Source organism: Myotis yumanensis, unplaced genomic scaffold (genome assembly GCF_028538775.1).
Source record: "Myotis yumanensis isolate MYYU_CA2020_CCGP unplaced genomic scaffold, mMyoYum1.0.hap1 SCAF_16, whole genome shotgun sequence".
Taxonomy (NCBI): Eukaryota; Metazoa; Chordata; class Mammalia; order Chiroptera; family Vespertilionidae; genus Myotis; species Myotis yumanensis.
In genome coordinates this window covers 43763437-43778284 of record NW_027223767.1, presented here as the reverse complement: position 1 = coordinate 43778284, position 14848 = coordinate 43763437, and the positions used below count along the sequence as shown (strand labels likewise).

At 43.2% G+C, this 14848-nt stretch overlaps 1 protein-coding gene across 1 annotated transcript in view; it reads left to right on the top strand.

The window, feature by feature from the left end:
* Nucleotides 1-8963, top strand: part of KPNB1 (karyopherin subunit beta 1) — a 28667-nt gene extending 19704 nt beyond the window's left edge. The window contains exons 15-22 of the mRNA XM_070395002.1: nt 783-927; nt 2036-2118; nt 2871-2978; nt 3325-3468; nt 3584-3689; nt 4286-4400; nt 5054-5215; nt 5934-8963. Of these exons, the coding sequence (XP_070251103.1) occupies nt 783-927; nt 2036-2118; nt 2871-2978; nt 3325-3468; nt 3584-3689; nt 4286-4400; nt 5054-5215; nt 5934 (864 nt within the window). The 3' untranslated portion in view covers nt 5935-8963. The remainder of the gene's footprint in view (nt 1-782; nt 928-2035; nt 2119-2870; nt 2979-3324; nt 3469-3583; nt 3690-4285; nt 4401-5053; nt 5216-5933) is intronic.
* Nucleotides 8964-14848: the final 5885 nt, after the last annotated feature.

The following is a 14848-nucleotide window of genomic DNA, read 5'->3' as shown; positions in this document are numbered from 1 at the left end:
CTTGACCGTTATCTTGACCATTAGGATATATAAAGGGTTGTTATTGTTGTTTTATGAATAAGAACTACACTGAGTGGCCAGATTATTATGACCACCCCATCAGTACTTCATTGACACTTCTAAAAATATTGAATATTGAAAATTTCCTAAGCAAATACTCTCAAGGTTTTATTATTATTATTATTTGCATAACTAATTCACTTCATTGTACTGATGGGGTGGTCATAATAATCTGGCCACTCAGTATATATGATATGTTCTTTAAAGCAGAAGTAATAAGACTGGAATATGGAAGCTGCTGATGGGTTTGTCAGACATAAAGAGTTGGTTTTATGCACCATGGAAGATCATCGTGTGTGTTCTGAATTGGGAAGTAGAAGGAATATTAGAATGTACTTTGCAAGTGATTTGCACTGTCAAAACATTTGAGCATAAAAGGTGTATTTGGCCTTTTATATTTATCCTGACCTGAGGATATTTTTTACATTGCTTTTTCAGAGAGAGTGGGAAGAAACGGGGGGGGCGGGGGGGGCGAGGGGGGGGACATCTATGTGACTGGCTGTCTCCCACATGTGCCCCATCTACGGGCGGGGAGTAAACCTACAACCCTCTGGTATGCAGGCTGACGCTCTAACCATTGAACCATGCCAGCCAGGGCAGTATATTTGGCTTTTTTAAGAAAAAATTTCAAGGGGCTTAATTGTGTTTCTTTTTTTTTAAGTATAGTGTTCTGATTGGAGGGTTTGGAATCAACAGATCCTGAACTCTTGTTCATTTCACAGAATGTTCTCCGGAAAGTGCAACATCAGGATGCTTTGCAGATCTCTGATGTCGTCATGGCTTCCCTGTTAAGGATGTTCCAAAGCACGGCTGGGTCAGGGGGAGTTCAAGAGGATGCCCTAATGGCAGTTAGCACACTAGTGGAAGGTCAGTGAGCAGACATCAGGCAGGGAATGTTTTTAGAATGCAAGAGCTACGATGCCATGAAGAATTTTTTATTGTGGAAAGCGTAGTTCTGTTTTCTCATTTACTGCGGCATGAGTCAGTTCAAGTTAAATTGAATGTGATTGTAAAATTGTGCATGACTGCCTTGCCTCTTAATCTCCTTGAAGTAAATGGGGAGCCAGTTTGCAAATCAGATTGGCAACCTTTTGGGGGGAAACTGTTACCATCTTCCTAATGTGCATCGGGTTTCTTTTCTCCCTGAAAGTCTACTTGATTATTGAGGTTTGGCTCCTATCAAGGATAGAGGAAGCAAAGGTTTCTATTTTCTTTCCTGGAACTTGTTACCTCTTGGTTTGGGTTGTAATGCTTTGGACTCGGGTTGACACATCATAGTGCCTGGTATGGGCTGGAACAAAACAGTGAGTGAGTTCTTGGAATTTCTGGTTCTTATATGACTTAGGAGAAGCCACATCAGACTTAAGACTCTTCGAAGGGTCATTAAAAATACATTAAAGAGCAGTTTAGAAACCTGGAATGCTTCTTCCGGCGATGCCTGTACCTGAGAACCACTCCCCTGAGGACCAGACCTATTTCTAGCTTAAAGAGCATGTGTCTAGCTGGTCTGGCATCATGGGACCACCCTAACGGAGCACAGCGGTTCATTTTGGCTCCTCGAGTGGCTGATTTGGATATGCATCCCAGTCTGCTTGTCCTGACTGGCTTAAGTAAGTCCTTAATGGAATTGCCTAGGGACCCAGTTGTAAGCTGGCTTCCAAGAGGACATGTTATAATCAGATGAAGAGGCAGACAAGAGGCAGTATTGCTAGCTCAGCCAATTCAAATTAACCTTGACATTCCTAGGAGGCCCTACCACTTGGTTGTTTGAGCCAGAGTGAAGTCCTATTCTGGCCATGTGGCGTGGAGTCAGGCCCTTCCAGCAGTTAAAATTTGGTTTGTCTGAGGCAGCCTTAATGTCTTAATGATAGTCGGTAATGAACTCACCCAACCTGGTGAGTTTGGGACTGCTAGCATGGTTATTTTTGCTCACTTCTGTGATATCCTGTGGTGGTAATAGTTTGTTTCTTTACAGTGTTGGGTGGTGAATTCCTAAAGTACATGGAGGCCTTTAAACCCTTCCTGGGCATTGGATTGAAAAATTATGCTGAGTACCAGGTAGGCTATACGTTTCAAAATATAGTTGACCTTTGAACTGCTCAGGTCTACTTGTATGCAGACATTTTAATACATTGGAAATTTTTTTTGGAGATTTGCAACAGTTTGAAAAAACTTGCAGACGTGGATCACATAGCCTAGAAATGTTAACTACAATAGAACTATTACTGTAATTACTTCATAGCCACCTTCTGTTGCCATTGCAGCACGCTCCAGTGTTGTGAAAAAGTTATATGTGGATTTTGGACTGTACCTGGGTTGGGACCCCAACCTCCACATCATTCAAAGATCAATTATAATACATTTATATTCTCATTTATACCTAATAGTCATTCTGGTACAAACTCGGTTTCCTGTAGCGCAGGTAATTCTTCCCTGTGTATCGACCCAAGTATTGAGCTATTTTATTTGTTGCTCTGAGTGTCTGAACAAAAGTAGTCAGTGAGAAGCAGGATATTAGCTGCCTAAAATAGAGTAGTTCTCTAATAGCAGTACTGTTTTTTTTCCCCAAGCCAGCTACCTCCACCATCACCATCCCTGGTGAATATTGTCTTTTCTTGGTGATATCTCTGATAGTCTTAGTTCTCTTCCTGCCATATTCATTAAAATGAACAAATCTCAGAGAGGGGGGATGTTTTTTTCTTTGACTCTAGGTTCAAGTGTTAAAGGACCAGCAGCTAGGTAAACAGTGCTTTACCCCTCCCTGCAGGCAGTCTTTTCCGTTAGGAAATTATTTCCTTGCTCCTCTGCAGGTTTGCTTGGCAGCGGTGGGCTTGGTGGGCGACCTGTGCCGTGCGCTGCAGTCCAGCATCCTGCCCTTCTGCGACGAGGTGATGCAGCTGCTGCTGGAAAACTTGGGGGTGAGTGAGTGAGTTGCCACACACAGCTGTCCGCCAGCCTCTGGGGAGGCGTCAGGCCCCACGGTGTGGCTGTGGGCTTATGAAGAAGGGAATTACTCATTTTCACAAGACAGTTCTAAAGTCAGATTATAAAATTAAAGGAAAGCATGGAACTTGGAGAGGAAAACCAGTACAATGCCAAGGAAAAGTAACTATAGAATCCCTCTATCCAGAGGTAACCATTGTTAAGTTGTGTGTATACACCCAGCATATTAAGTTGCTTTTTTTTTTTTAAGAGTTTTTGTCTTGGGTGGAACAAATTGTGACTTTTAATAATTTGCTTTTCCTGGTTATTTTTCCTTGTCAGAATGAAAATGTCCACAGGTCTGTGAAGCCACAGATTCTGTCAGTGTTTGGTGATATTGCCCTTGCTATTGGTGGAGAGTTTAAGAAATACCTAGAGGTTGTATTGAATACTCTTCAGCAGGCTTCCCAAGCCCAGGTGGACAAGGTAAGCTTAAAGCTATCTTTCAGTCCAGCCCCGATTAGAGGAGTAGAACTTTGACAAACATACTATAACTAAAAATGATCAAGATGATGGAAATTCTTTCCTTTGTGTCTTACAGTCAGACTATGACATGGTGGATTATCTGAATGAACTAAGGGAAAGCTGCTTGGAAGCCTATACCGGAATTGTCCAGGGATTGAAGGGAGACCAGGAGAACGTACACCGTTGAGTATACAACCAAACTTACATGGTCCAGGGTGCACTTAGTCAGATGGGCTGTGTCTTTCCTTCTGTAGCTTACTTGTAGGCTAGTACCTATTGCTTAAGGAAGGGGAGAAGGAGGAACAGTGCCCTTATGAAGAGAGGAGCTTTGGTGAGGGGGCGGGGGGGGGGGAGGGGACAGACTTTTATTATTTTGCTCCTTCTTTGCTACATTATCTCATTCCTTGAGCTTTGCAAGGGATGGGATACAGCAAGGCTATTGCATCTGCACCAACCTAAGTGGCAGTTGTTGATACACACACCCTCCTTGTGCAACTGAATTGAGTGATTGGGGGATTTTTGTCTTTTACCCCTTCAATATCATGGGCTTTGTTTTTGCTGTATTATATCAGCTTAATAGAAGAAAAATATCTGCTTTTTCTGTTGACTTGAGAAATGGCATGTTAATCTGAGAAAGAATAAATTGGTATAATTATATTCAACTAGTTCTCTAGCCTGACACCTGCCTGATGGGGTTAGAGTATTTTGAAATTTTGAAATGGGGTATAGCCCTGCCAGATATGGGACAAGTTCATCAGACCATCTCTTTCTTTTATAGCGGATGTGATGCTCGTACAACCCAGAGTAGAATTTATTCTGTCTTTCATTGACCACATTGCTGGGGATGAGGATCACACAGACGGAGTAGTAGCTTGTGCTGCTGGACTGATAGGGTAGGTTATACCTGTCTTCTAATAGCTGAGTTTAGCTTCTGGTGGAAAGTGAGAGAACATATTTAAAAAAAAAAAAAAATTGGGGGATGCGGGTAGACTAGAGGGTAATTATCCACTTTGGTACAGAGGAGATTTCTTTCATAGAACCCATGGTGTCATGTTTTGAGTTCTCACAAATAATAATTCATTTAAGACATTAGCTCTACTAGCTTCATTTCAGACCCTCCAGATTTCTAATTTCTTCCCACTAAACTCCTTATGAAGTGAAATAGGTATAAAAGCAGCATTAGATCTATGTCCATCCCATATTCTGATGTTGGTCAACAAATTGAGGGTTTCTGAACCATCATTTAAGGAAAGAACATTGGTTTTGAGAAGCTCAAAGACTTGGGTTCTAGTTCTGATTTTACCATTAAATAGCGGTGGGATGATTGACTTTGGTAAGTCATTCTACCTCTTTAGACCCCATATTTTCATCTTTTGAGGGCAGGTGTTAGACTTATCTATTTGTAAGATTTCTTTCAGTTTAAAAAAGTAAATGATAGAAGAAACCCATAGCTACCTTAGCACTGGTTTCGGAGGCTCAACACATAATTACTGAGCTCAATACATCAGGCCAGGAGCTCATTTTCTGGTCTGTCTATTTTGCACAGGGACTTATGTACAGCATTTGGGAAGGATGTCCTGAAATTAGTAGAAGCTAGGCCAATGATCCATGAACTGTTAACTGAAGGACGGAGATCGAAGACTAACAAAGCAAAAACCCTTGCTACATGGGCAACAAAAGAACTGAGGAAACTGAAGAACCAAGCTTGGTAAGAGCTTGTCTTTACTGCCCTCTTTCTTGTACTTTCTTGGGGAGGAGGAGCGTTTATTTAGATTGTTCTGACAAAGACTTCCTTTCATTTGGTATTTTGTTTTGTACTGTTTCCCATATAAGTGCGTCTGAGCTGGGCCTTTGTTCCTAAGCTTTGTACTAGTGGAAGGGTCAGACAACCTCAATCTTTCCTTGAGCCAAATATTTGATTCCTCGTGGTGATGAAGAACAGAACTTTTATAACTAGAATTCACTGAAGTGCCCACATTTTGGGCCTTAATAAAGTCCTCAATAATGGCATTTCCCCTAATTCTCTTTTCTACTCTCTATTCCCTTCCCCAGGCCCTTTTCTTTCTTGACTGCTGTGCTTTTAGACATTGCTTAGCGCTTAGCTCTACGGAAGATATCCAAAGTCAGAGTTGTCTGACCCCTGCTTGGCAATGTAGTTTTAATTTATTTTTCTCTCACATACTCGGTTATTTTACTTTACAGATCTCAGTAAAATTGGCTATTTTGAATTTTATCTTTTTACTTTCCCTTCCACCTTCGGATGTGCCAATAAATGGCACATAGGAAGGCAAGAAAAATAATCAGTCCTTGAAAAGTTGACAAATTCCATTCTGGCCTCTGAGCACTTAATTGTAGGAATCAGAGGTGTTTGGCTCTACCAGCTGTATGTGATCTCAAAGATTGACCTTTTTTCCATCTATTTTTAGATCTTGTTACCATTGGGATGATAACCTGAGACCCCCACTGGAAATCTCCAATCTTTTGAAAAACCCGGAAGTGAGGAGTGTGCACGGATGCTGAATGTTTGGGAATGAAAGGATGAGTGAGTGAGGCTTGAAAACACACCACATTGAAAATCCTGCCACAGCAGCAGCCGCAGCCGCCAACAGCAGTGCTGTTAGTGAGCTAAGTAAGCACTGACTTCGTAGAAAACCATAACGTCGGCCATCTTGGAAGAGAGAATAACCGATGGATTTACTTACAAAAGAAAGCTGTCTCTTCCCAGGAGAGGCTAGAACTAGCCTTTCTGTCTTTTGGCCGGTGTTGAGTGAGTGGAATGACTAGTTTTCGGGAGGAGGAGGAGGAGGAGGAGGAACTGGGTTCAGCTGTGGTGCTTTGTTGTAAAAGGCAGCCTGGCCTTTGCTACTGATAAGAAAGATGGAGCCTGGGTCTCGAGCCCACCTTTGGTGTACCTTTGCTATACGGTACTGTATGTGCCGGCTAAAAGGAGGGCGAGGGATTCTTTACAGTCTGAGAATGAGTGTGTGTGAGTGAGGCGGTATCCACATTCTCAACTTCAAGTCATTGCAGTTTCTTTTTCCCGGAAAAAAAGGGGTTAGACATTGCATTTCATAAAACTAACAGAAGTTCTGTCTACTGATGCAGCACAAGAGATGTAAAAAAAAAAGGGGGGGGGAGGGGATGCTCTTTAGGTTTCATTTTTTGTTTTGTTTTGTTTTTTAATTATCTTCTAGGGAAAACACTGACGAATGTTCAGAGCTCCCATTCTGATCTATCTCATCAAGGCGCCTTTCCTAATAATATGGTTCAACTGTGAATGTAGAATGGGGGGAGGGGGGAGAAAAAAAACTCTGGAGTTAGATGATATAGAAAAAATAAAAATACAATTGTTACAAATAAAGAATGCAGACTTCAAAAGCAAAAGAAAGCCACAACCCCCCCAAAAAACAAAATTTAAATGCTCAGATTGGCAGCACAAAAGAAACGTTCTCTTCTGACATGTATCAAGGCAGTCTGAACGCCCCCAGAAAATTGTGCCAAAGAGTTTAGAAAACAAATACACAATAAAGTAAACACACACACACACATAGCAAACTTCAGGTAACTATTTTGGATTGCAAACAAGGATAAATTTAATGTTCAAACAATCTGATAAAATAACCATTTGGAAACTGCTTGGCCTTCTGTTCTCTTATTTGATTGACTGCAATGCGGTATTGGTCTCTTGCTGCACTTCAAAACCAACTAACCAACAACAAAAGAATATATAAGTATATATATACATATACTTAGACTAGAACTCTTGTGATGAAAGTGGCACTTGAAAAAGGTTATATTTTTCCACTGAAGTTGAAGATTAATAAAATGGTGTCAAACATTCCCCTGGTCACACGCTTTAATATTTTTTTAAAAGTGTGATGTGCTGTGATAACCATAAATCAGACTTAATTATGTTCCCTTTACACAGGGAACAGGGCACCCTGAATTTGGGTTTTCGAATCTTTCAGCAATAAGGGATGTGGGTGAGCTTTGATCCTCTTCTGGTTTTGCAGTTATTAGAGGAATTTTTGCCGGCATTTCGAATATGCTGCTTTCAAAAAGACCAAGGAAGATTTTTAAATGCTTCCTAGTATTTGGAGGATTGGAAAAACAAGACCTTAAACCCCCACTTCCATTTTCATTCTAGCAAAAAATAGGGGCTTATGTATTTCTCTGCCATTTTCCCCTTCCTGTCCAAGCCTTTCGTTCATATGTGGGTTTGGCTCGGTTTTGCCCATCCATATGGCAGCATCTCTAATAGCTCTTGTACAGGGTATCAGATATTGTGCCTTTTGGTGCCAGGTTCAAAGTCAAGTGCCGATCTATGAACCAGTGTACAAAAAATAAATCCAGGTATTTGAAGAAAAGACGCTCCATTGTGAATAGAGTGCACCAGCTCTTAAGCCCTAAGAAGAGACCTGGCCCTCTAATGCCTTGTGTAAATTTTAGTTGTTCCTTGAGGGAGAGGGTATACTAACCATTCCTGGTAGACAGGGTTTGGTCAAGGCTTAGGGATGCGGCAGGAATATTGGGGAGAAAAAAATGATCATTCCTCAGTGCTACCCATTTCTGTCCTGTGTGGGCTGCTTAGCTAGACAGCAGGAGAATAAAGTACACCAAGAACCATAATGAAAACAAAACCTTGCGTGTGTTTTGTCATTTTGTTCCAGGGAAGCAGTTGACAAGTGCTGTTATTAAAGCTTTCTCCCAGATCCATTCAGTGATGGAGAGGAGGAAAATGGGCTGGTTGGATTGTGGTCTTGGTGCCTCGCAGTTATTCTGCATTGGTTATGCATTTAATCTAGTTACCTTTGGCTAGTGGGTATTCCATAGTCTGGGTATTTGTCCTTAATCGATTGTACCACCTAAGGCAACTGGATGCAAAACACATTCTACCACTCTTCTCTGGGCCTCCCCCTCCCTAGTCTTGGCACATTCCTTCAAGAATGTAGTTACCGTCTGCTTGGGAAGATGTCAGTGCAAATGTGAAGAAAATGGACATCGGACTAGGCTTTGGTTTGCCACAGTGGCAGCTGCCTATATCAATTACAATTACATTTATTAATTTTGCTTTTCATTTTTCCAGTTCCCCTCAGCTCCCCTCTGTTGAAATGTTGGCTGTCGAGGCAACTGTGGTGCTGCCTTAGGGACTTGTGGAGAAAGGGAGGGGAATTGCTCAGTGTAGTGTTTCACTTTCAGAACCAAGTAATCTAGTCACTCATATTTAAGAAGTGTGTTAGTCTGACTTTAAGAGAAATCCAAACTCCATCAGCTTTTGATAGCATCTTGGTTTTCGAAACAACGTCAATCTGTAATTGGCATTTAGAATGCCCTTGGCATGCCAGTCTGTGATGGCATTGAAGACCTGTTAAAACACTTGAGCCCAACTTTATTAACCAAAACTGATACCACCACCTTTATCTTCTAAATAAAGTCCGCTTTATTTTTATTTTCAACATTTTGCCGCTTCATTTTTGGTTCCAGATGGTGTCACCTTGGAGGTGAAATGAGTGGTTTGAAAGAAGCTGGAACGTGTGGTGGTGATGTGTGTGAGTTGGGAAGAGGAAGGACAGACACATCTGTCTTAAGAATGGACTGTATGTAATGTAGTGGGAAATAAAAACATTCCCCACAAGTGAGGGAGGGCAAAGGTACTACACGGAGGAGGTGTCCTGTTCGGAGAGGGTGAAGCTGCTAAAGATTGGCCTCGTGCATATTTTTCAGGTTAATGATATGGGCTGCTTAAAGGCTCACCACAAAGGTTGGCTTTTTAGGTTGCAACATGTATTTAATTTCTACTTCCACTTTTGCCCCAGAAACTTGTAGAGAAATGAACACTAACTTGGGATTTAGGAACTGGGTCCTTTTCTTCACCCTGCTGCTTAGCAGCATAGTGGCACCTGCAGGGTATTTTATGGAAATACCCACTTGTTTAGTTTACATTAGGCAAATACAATGAGGGCTAACCCTAATTCTCCTACCTTAGCCTCCATGTGGCCTTTTACCTTTTCTAGATGCACACTTGTCAAGAAATTTTGATCATGCCTACTCCCAACTGTTTATAAATTCTATACCTGTACTACTGTACCCATATATTGTGTACTCATAACAAAAATAGAATTAAAGAGCAATTGATCAAAAAGTAAATATAAACATAAGTTCTAATATTTTTATGTCCAATTTTGGAGATTACTTGGTTATAGAGGTAACTTGTAATTCTAATCAGATTGCATTAAATCCTGAGTGATGGTAATTGACCAAGGACATTTCTCCAGGAAAGGTGTACTGAGAGGAAAAAAATTGCATCAATTGATTATCAAATGGCAGGGAGAGATTTGCTTTCCCTGCTAAATTTGTTTTTTTCCTTTTCAACATTTCTCCAGATAACTCCTCATTCCCATATATCTACTTCCCAGCAAACACTCAAAAAGAACACAGAACAAGGTTACAGTTCCACCTGGCCTTAGTAAAGGCTTCCAGCCTGAAGTGAAAAATAGTAAACATTGAGATTTTGTATGTTCCATTATAGCTTTTATTTAAATTGATTTTAGGGAGAGAGAGGAACCTTGGTTGCCTCCCATATGCACCCTGACCAGGATTCAAACCCACAACCTGTGTACATGCTCTGACCGGGAATCAAAACTGGTGACTGGTGCATGGGATGATAATCACACCAGTCAGGGCTGTTCTATTATATCTTAACTAGAGGCCCGTTGCACAAAATTGTGCAGGGGGGTCCCCTCAGCCTGACCTGCCCCTTGGGGGATGTCTGCCTGCCAGCTTAGGTCTGATCCCTCCCTCCCCCCTCCAGCAGTCAGATATTTCTCTCACAGTCCAGGACTCCTCAGGGGATGTCACCTGCTGGCTTAGGCCCGCTCCCCATGGGGATCGGGCCTAAGCTGGCAGTCGGACATCCCTCTCACAGTCTGGGACTCCTTGCTCCTTACTGCCCTCCTACTCGCTGCTCCTTCTTTGGTGCTGCCACCACTGCGCTTGTCAGCCATGAGCCCCGCTTCTGGCCCTGTGGGAGCACACTGACCACCAGGGTGCAACTCCTGCACTGAGCATCTGCCCCCTGGTGGTCAATGTGCATCATAGCGACCAGTTGTTCTGGACGTTCTGCCTTAATGGCCGCTTAGGCTTTTATTATATAGATTCTCAGCAACTTGAACAGTCACTATTCCTGTTTACTGCTCAAGTTAGGAGGGGTAGAAAGACTGACACCAGACCAAGGTCACATGGAGCTTGAATTCAAACCCAGGTCTGACAGCAAAATCCAAGCTTTTCTCATGTTTGTCCTATACTGATGCTATGAGCATCTTAGCAATATAAATACAAGGGCCCATGTACATATTTATAATATGCATCTATTTCCTTCATAGGACTATTTAAAAGTATATTTTAAGTTTGTTGCTTAGTGATTTTTTGCCAGTTTTCCCAACTATAACGTAAGCTCCCTAATGCAGTGCCCTTGGCTGTCTTATTTATTGCTATATCCCCAGACTGGAGCGGCATCTGACGTATCATAGACCTTCAATAAATATTTGTTGAACTAATGACATGTCAGTACAGGGAGTTTCTGGAATGGCATCAGCCTTTGAAGGGCAGAGCATCAAGGAACTTGGGAACAGCAGGGCCGCAGAAGACTTGGGCTTCTATTCTTCTGCTTCTCATTTGCTGCGTGTCTTCAGGCTAGTGTCTTAACCTTGGGTTAATTGGAGGGTTGGGAACAGGATTAGTCAACAATTAATCATCATATGGTGTCCATTTTATGCAGATGTCAGGCTAGTAATAAGCATCTTAGGTAGATTACTAGTAATGAAAGTGATCCCCACTATAACAAAGGCATCATTTTAGTCCCATTTTACAGATAAGGAAACCAGCCAGAGGGGCTAAGAACCTTGCCCAAAGTCATGCGGGCTGGTAAGCAGTGCTGATTCCATAGATTCTGCTTGTCCCATTGGGCTGTTGCACAGCCCTGTGGCAGGAGCAGCAAATGGGTCTCTGCTCCCAAAGTTTAGTTTGTGGTGAAGCACAGAGCGCCCTGGATGAAGTTTTGTAATTAAGTAGCAAAGCCATTTTGTCTTGATTCTAGTATGAGGTCCATTGTTAACCTTTGGCAACTGTCAGACTCTCCATTCGGGGACGAATGAAGTCAACTTTCCTCGCCATTGGGGTTTGAACCATCTTCTGCACTTCTGCTGTTTTCCCTCTGAGCTAGAAGCTTTGGGGAACCAGGGCTGGGGGTGGGATATATGTTGGATGGAGCTGCTGAGTAAGCTCCCCATCTGAATTAGCCCAGTGCTGTCAGCTGTCCCTGGGCAGCGTATGTGGGCAGGAGGCCTTCGATGTCTGAGCTCTTCTCTCCCCAGGTGCCCATAGGCCCCAAGTTCCTGAGCTGAGCTTTCCTCAATGTGAAATGTACCTTCTTTTCTGAAAGGAAAGTACATCTCAGCTCTGGCACCCTGCCTGGGCTCTGGATACAGAGGGGCAGCTGGTCACCATCCTGAAGGGAAGAGGAATGAGAAATGGCTCTGTATGAATAAGCTCTCTATAGCAATAAGCAATGCCTGCTATTTTCTGAGCTCTGCCCTTCAAAATATTACACAGTTTTTTGAGTATGACCTTGAGCAAATTCAACTTTTCTGATCCTCAGTTTCCTCATCTGTAAAATAGGAATCCCGATGAAAGAAAATGCATATGAAGTTCTTAGCATAGAGCCTCACACATGAATTAGTTTAATCGATCGAGAACTATTGAGTATGTGCCAGGCACTGTTAAAGGCACTGGAAAATGAAGCAAATAAAAATCTCCATCCTATGGAGTCCACATTCTAATGGACAATACCTCATAAGTATTCAAAACTGTAATATAATAATCATAATTTTTTTTCAAAATTCTGTTTGGGAGATAGCAGAAAGGAACGTGGTTGTGGAGAAAACAAAGCACAACGAGTTACTAAAACAATTTCCACTCAAACCTGGCTAATTTGATTAGAGGATGTGTGTTGCCTCCAAAGGAATTTGGGGATTTGGTGAAGAAATAAAGGTCTTTCTACTACTGCACAAACCTCTGATTTGATGGAAGACCAGCAGCTGTAGTTGGAGTCCCAGAATGGTTGTGCATCGAACCCTAATTTTCTAAGGTCTAGAACTGGAGGCACCCGGGTCCTGTATTGTCACATGTGTCTAATCAATGTTCCTGCCTGCCTGGTTCTATTTGAGTCATCTGGGTTTTATTTTCATTCGATCTCTGCCGGCTGCTAACAAACACCATCTCCTCCTACTCTTTTCAGGCAAGAACGGGGCCGGAAAGACAAAGTCTTTCTCCAGAGCAAGAGTCCTGGAGTGGGAGATCGTCTCTCCCCGATGGTTCCCAAGGAGAAACATGCAGGGGTGACTCAGGCCCTGCTTTGGGGTTCTCTCTCGTACCAGTAACTAGTGGAGGCGGGTCCTCTCTTACTGTGCCTGTGAACGCCTTCTAGAAATGTTTACAACTCTTGCCTGACCAGCTGTCTGCCACATTCCCTCCTCTCCTCCCACCTTAGCTCCTACCTCACTTCCCCTTGACCATGGCCCTGGTTTCCCCCATTTTCTGCCTCCATCACGATGAGCCCTGATAATATCATGGTTCTTAGAAGGAATTTAGACCCGTCTCCAGCTTTTTCGGGTGAGGAAACAGGTCAAGAGATGGCAAGTAACTAACCCAAAGTCACACCGCTTCATTCATTTATTCACTCAACCAAGAGCACTCCTTACCCTTTAAGATTTAGCTTAAATGTCACCTCATGGGGAAACCTGCTTTGGCTACTCTATCTAAAGCAGGTTTCCCGCCCCCCCCCCCCCATTCTTCTCTATTTCTGTCCCATGTATCTTTTTACCCTTTATCACAATTTCTAATTGTTTCATTTTTTTAATCTTTTTGGTCTGACTCCTCTACTAGAATATAAGCTCTATGAGGGCAAAAAGGGCATGTTTGTCCTTCAGTGATAAGCATGCACTGTATTCTCAGCATCCAGCACATTAATAGGTGGTTCAAGAAGTCTTTGCTGAATTGCCCAGCTGGTGTGGTTCAGTGGTTTAGTGTCAACCCATGAACCAGGAGGTCACAGTTTGATTCTGGTCAGCGCTCATGCCCAGGTTTTGGGCTCCACCCCAGTGGGAGGGCTTGCAAGAGGCAGCCAATCAATGATTCCCTGTCATCATTGATGTTGCTATCCCTGTCTCCCTCTTCCTTTCTCTCTGAAATCAGTTTTAAAAAATACATTTAAAAAGTAAATATTTGCGGAATTAATTAATGTACAGTGAGCAGGTAGCCTCAAGGCACCTGGGGATATGAAAATAGATGGGATATAGTTCCTGCTTTCAGAACTGTCTTGTTTTAGCAACAGAACCAGAAAATTCGGAATGTGATGGGAACCGGTCCAGATTGGAGATCCAGGTTGGGGATGGGGACAGGGTATTTTAGGGGCACCTAAAACAGGCTAGATCTGCCCAGCCGGCTTGGCTCAGTGGTTGAGTGTCGACCTATGAATCACGGTTCAATTCCCGGGCAGGGCACATGCCTGGGTTGCAGTCTCAGTCCCCAGTGAGGGGTGTGCAGGAGGCAGCCAATCAATGATTCTCTCATCATTGATGTTTCTATCTCCCTCTCTGAAATCAATAAAAATATATTTAAAAATAATAAAACAGGCCTAATCTCTCTGGGGCTTTTGTTAACAACTGCTTAGAAGCCAGGATAAACCATTTGGCTGTGACTCAGGCCTGTGTCCTGCGCAGCCCAAGCATCAGGGGCTGACAACTCATCTACTGGAGTGTGCTCCCCTTCCAGTGAGGGAGGGCTTGGCAGGCAGTGTCACAAGTCCAGTAGCCAAGTCCACAGCCATGGAGGCCCCAGCGATAGCCCCACACCTTCCAGCCTAGTTTCTAATCTTTTGCCTGGTCTTCTGCTTCAGTACAGACCCTGTGCAGCCTCAAGGAAGGTGACACCTGCCCAGCCTTCAGGATTAGTGGGGTGACAGCTGTCCCAGCTGGGTAGCCTCCATACCCAGAGGGCAGATGGGTTGTCCCACATGGCTGGGAGAAAGCTAGAGCCTCGGAGAGAAGCGGATGGCCTGCCTTCTCGTTCAGGAACCCCGAAGAGGAGGAGGAAGGAGAGCAGTGAGAATCCCTTTCTTTGAAGAGAGAGTCCAAGCCCCTGCTGGCTCTCCTGGGAGGAGCTCACCCCTCAGTCCAATCTTCTCCCTACAGTGGGGCAAGATGGCAGTTGCTGCTGCTGTTTCTCAGAGCTCACAGCATGCAAGAAACCTTTTCTTTCCTCCTCTTCCCTTTCCAGGTTCACC